The sequence below is a fragment of the Octopus bimaculoides genome, chromosome 11 (genome assembly GCF_001194135.2).
Source record: "Octopus bimaculoides isolate UCB-OBI-ISO-001 chromosome 11, ASM119413v2, whole genome shotgun sequence".
Classification (NCBI taxonomy): domain Eukaryota; kingdom Metazoa; phylum Mollusca; class Cephalopoda; order Octopoda; family Octopodidae; genus Octopus; species Octopus bimaculoides.
Genome location: NC_068991.1, coordinates 17,948,615 through 17,949,557, shown reverse-complemented (window position 1 = coordinate 17,949,557; position 943 = coordinate 17,948,615). Strand labels below are relative to the sequence as shown.

Here is a 943-nt window from a genome sequence, read left to right as displayed (position 1 = left end):
GAGGAAGAGCTAGACTGAGGTGAGGAAGAGCTGGATTGAAGGGAGGAAGAGCTAGACTGAGGTGAGGAAGAGCTGGATTGAAGGGAGGAAGAGCTAGACTGAGGTGAGGAAGAGTTGGACTGAGGTGAGGAAGAGCTAACCTGAAATGAGGTGTGAGAGCTAGAGGTGAAGCAGGTAAGATCTAAAAAAAAGGTGAGGTGAGACAGAATTAGATGAGATGAGGCATAAGCAAAATTAGATTAAAGTTAGAGGTGAATGACATTAGGCAGAGTTAAAGTGAGGTGTTTGAGCTATGAGAGGGTGAAGCAACAAGTGTGGGAGGGGAAATTATAAGAAATATCAGCTAGGTAAGAGGAAGAGCAAATAAATTGAAGACTTACTGTGCTGTGTCCAGCTGAGGAGACATTAACACTAACTGTATTACTCAGGTATGACCTCTCAGCAATCTCCAACTGGTGAGACAGCAGTTCTGGTGTTAATACCTGTAAATAACATATTGGCATTATGTGGTCAGTTACACCTGCTTTGACATCTCTTGTTCTTCAGGTAGCTGTCATTTTGTATAAATGTGTTGTGGTTGAGTAAACATGTGTGTGCATGTATTTGATCATATATGTCAGTATGAGTGAGCACAAATAAGTGTGCGTGCGTGAGACTGCATGTATATGTGTGTGTATGCAAGTGTATATGTGAGAAAAAGTGTGTATGAGTGAGTGAAAGGAAGAAGAGAGGTAAGATACTTGAGAGCCTTAGCAACTGGCATTGGAAATTCTGACCCGATAACATGTTAAGTAATATATAGGAGAAGAATGATTGGATGCTCAGGATCATTGATGCAGGTAGGGTATGGAAGACAATAGCAAAGATACTTGAGAGGTGTAAGGGGACATCTGACCCAAGGCCTTATGCCATTATATATATATATATATATATATATATATAT

The 943-nt window shown here is 40.5% G+C and overlaps 1 protein-coding gene across 1 annotated transcript in view; it reads right to left on the bottom strand.

Annotated features, from left to right (window-relative positions):
- LOC106867460 (zinc finger FYVE domain-containing protein 26) overlaps positions 1 to 943 on the bottom strand; it is a 93,341-nt gene that overhangs the window by 45,773 nt on the left and 46,625 nt on the right. Inside the window, exon 20 of the mRNA XM_052971651.1 lies at positions 381 to 482. Coding sequence (XP_052827611.1) covers positions 381 to 482 — 102 coding nt within the window. The remainder of the gene's footprint in view (positions 1 to 380; positions 483 to 943) is intronic.